Source organism: Agrilus planipennis, unplaced genomic scaffold (assembly GCF_000699045.2).
Source record: "Agrilus planipennis isolate EAB-ADULT unplaced genomic scaffold, Apla_2.0 scaffold30, whole genome shotgun sequence".
Lineage (NCBI taxonomy): Eukaryota > Metazoa > Arthropoda > Insecta > Coleoptera > Buprestidae > Agrilus > Agrilus planipennis.
Genome location: NW_020438923.1, coordinates 532959 through 535144, shown reverse-complemented (window position 1 = coordinate 535144; position 2186 = coordinate 532959). Strand labels below are relative to the sequence as shown.

The window sequence follows — 2186 nt, the reverse complement described above, 5'->3', positions numbered from 1 at the left end:
ATGTAATAAAAAATATCAGTAAGTACCTATAGGTAAATACTAGCTATTAACTATTCTATAACTAAAATTGATAAATTTGCAATTCACAACAGGTTGCATGTTAGTTATTATTATTGCACATGTTAAACATACATTTTTAAAATATTTTTGACTACTATAGTGAAAAATATTCCGAAAGAGCTTTGTAATGTTTATTAATAAATTCCTATGCATATTATTTTTTTAAGGGGTATAAAAGACATTGTTTCAAACAAAGTTTTCAACAGTTGTAAGCACGGCATTCAAAATGAAATTGTCTATTCTTTTCCTAGTTTTAGTTCTTCAAGTAATTCTTACAACAGGTAAGTCTGTTTCTTTTCGTGTTAATACTTCTGGTTAAACCTAATTCAAAACTGCTTTTGTTATAAGAACATTTAAAAGACTTTAAATAATAAGATATTACCATATTTACATGTATCTACTCATACTATTTACAATTTTGCTTCTATATCTCTTACTGATTGAAATTTTCTTTTTTCTTTTCGTTTTTCGCAGAATCGAATGGAGAACAATCCTTCCATCCAAGAAATTTAAAATCTCGTTCCAATAGCAAAAATTATCATCATACTGCTGAATCCCGTCAACACCAGCTACCTAACACCAATCAACATGTTCTGCATACCAGACACTCGAAATCACATCCACTACAAGGTAGACATGTAGTAGGACACCATAAAGCATCAAGTCGTCATTCCGCAAACCAAAAAAATACTCAAGAAAAAAACAGCACTATAGATAACGAATATCTATGCTACCTTTGTTACAAACATTACAAATTTATTGGCGATGGAGAGTCAGATTGGTCAGACGGAAATATTGGTGGTAAAAGCGAAGATAACAAAGACAAAAAGCAAGGATCTGTCAATAATAATAATGTAGATAAAAAAGGCGGAAAAGACGGACAAACTGGTGACAAATCTGGCAATGATATTGAAAAAGGCGGAGAAAATGAAACTGATGGCAAATTAAATAAAGATGATGGAAAGAAAGGAACTGAAGTGTCTGGCAAGAAAAAATCTGACGAGGGAAACGGAAAAGGTGGAAGCAACGCATCAAGTGATAAAGAATCTGGCAGTGAAAATTCATCATCATCGGGCGGCGAAAATTCATCATCGGGTTGGAATGGTAATAACGATAACCCGTTCTTCATCTTCTTGCAATATTTGTGGCCATACCTTACAAACAGTGCAAGCAATATAACGGGAGGTATGGGCAATAATAATAGCTTCATACCTGGATTTGATCCGGCTATGTATCCAGGCATCAATTATGGTGGAAATATTTTCGGTGGTAGTAATGGAACAGGCGAAAGTGGTGGAGGAAATAGCAACGGTAGCGGAGGAGGCTTCTTTAATGATATTTTCCAAAGATTCCTTTTCTTTAGTAATTTATTCCAAAAACTATTTGGAATTAATAATGGACTAGGGGGAAGCGGTATATCTTTTGGAGATAATGGAACTGGTTCAGAAGGAAACAGATTAAGTCACATGATGCAACAATTATTTAGTGGTGGTGGACTATCAGGCGGCCGAGGGAATAACGTAATCACTTCAAGTGGAGGTGGAAGTTCTGGAACAGAAAATAGCGGATGGCCGTTTTTTTCAATAGGTAATATCTTCTTTTTTAACACAAACGTTAATAAAAAAATAATATCATGAGTTTCAGATTGATTAAAATAAGCGTTGTAAATGTTTATACTTTATATTACAGGATTTCCACATCAAGAAAGTAGCAAAAACGATTGAATAAGAAAACACACGATTATGCTGGATATACATATCTCTTTGTAACCAAATTCTGTAAAGTTAAATTAAAAATAAACCGTAGCAAGAAAATTTTTATTTGATTTACAAATCAATTGGTAATTTATTACATACTTAAATAACTACAGATGGTTTAATGGATACGCCATCTATAGAGATTTAATGCCTATAATTGTGGGTTCATTATGTTTGACAAAATCTTTTTGACTTTTTTTGAAGATCATCGACTTGCCAAACTGAGCACACGTGTAGATGTATCAGCATCATATATACATAGATCTACGTTGTGGGTTCACTTCTTAGTACCTATCTAATGCTAACACACATAATCAAAGTGTTGGAAGAACAATTTCTTTAGAATTACTTATTAGATGATCATAAAGC

At 32.8% G+C, this 2186-nt stretch overlaps 1 protein-coding gene across 1 annotated transcript; it reads left to right on the top strand.

The window, feature by feature from the left end:
• Nucleotides 1-239: 239 nt before the first annotated feature.
• On the top strand, nt 240-1874 carry LOC108732250 (N66 matrix protein-like). The gene is made up of 3 exons (XM_018462942.1): nt 240-341; nt 535-1647; nt 1750-1874. The coding sequence occupies exons 1-3, from the start codon at nt 287-289 to the stop codon at nt 1782-1784; spliced, it is 1203 nt and encodes a 400-aa protein (XP_018318444.1). The 5' UTR covers nt 240-286; the 3' UTR covers nt 1785-1874.
• The last annotated feature ends 312 nt before the right edge of the window (nt 1875-2186 follow it).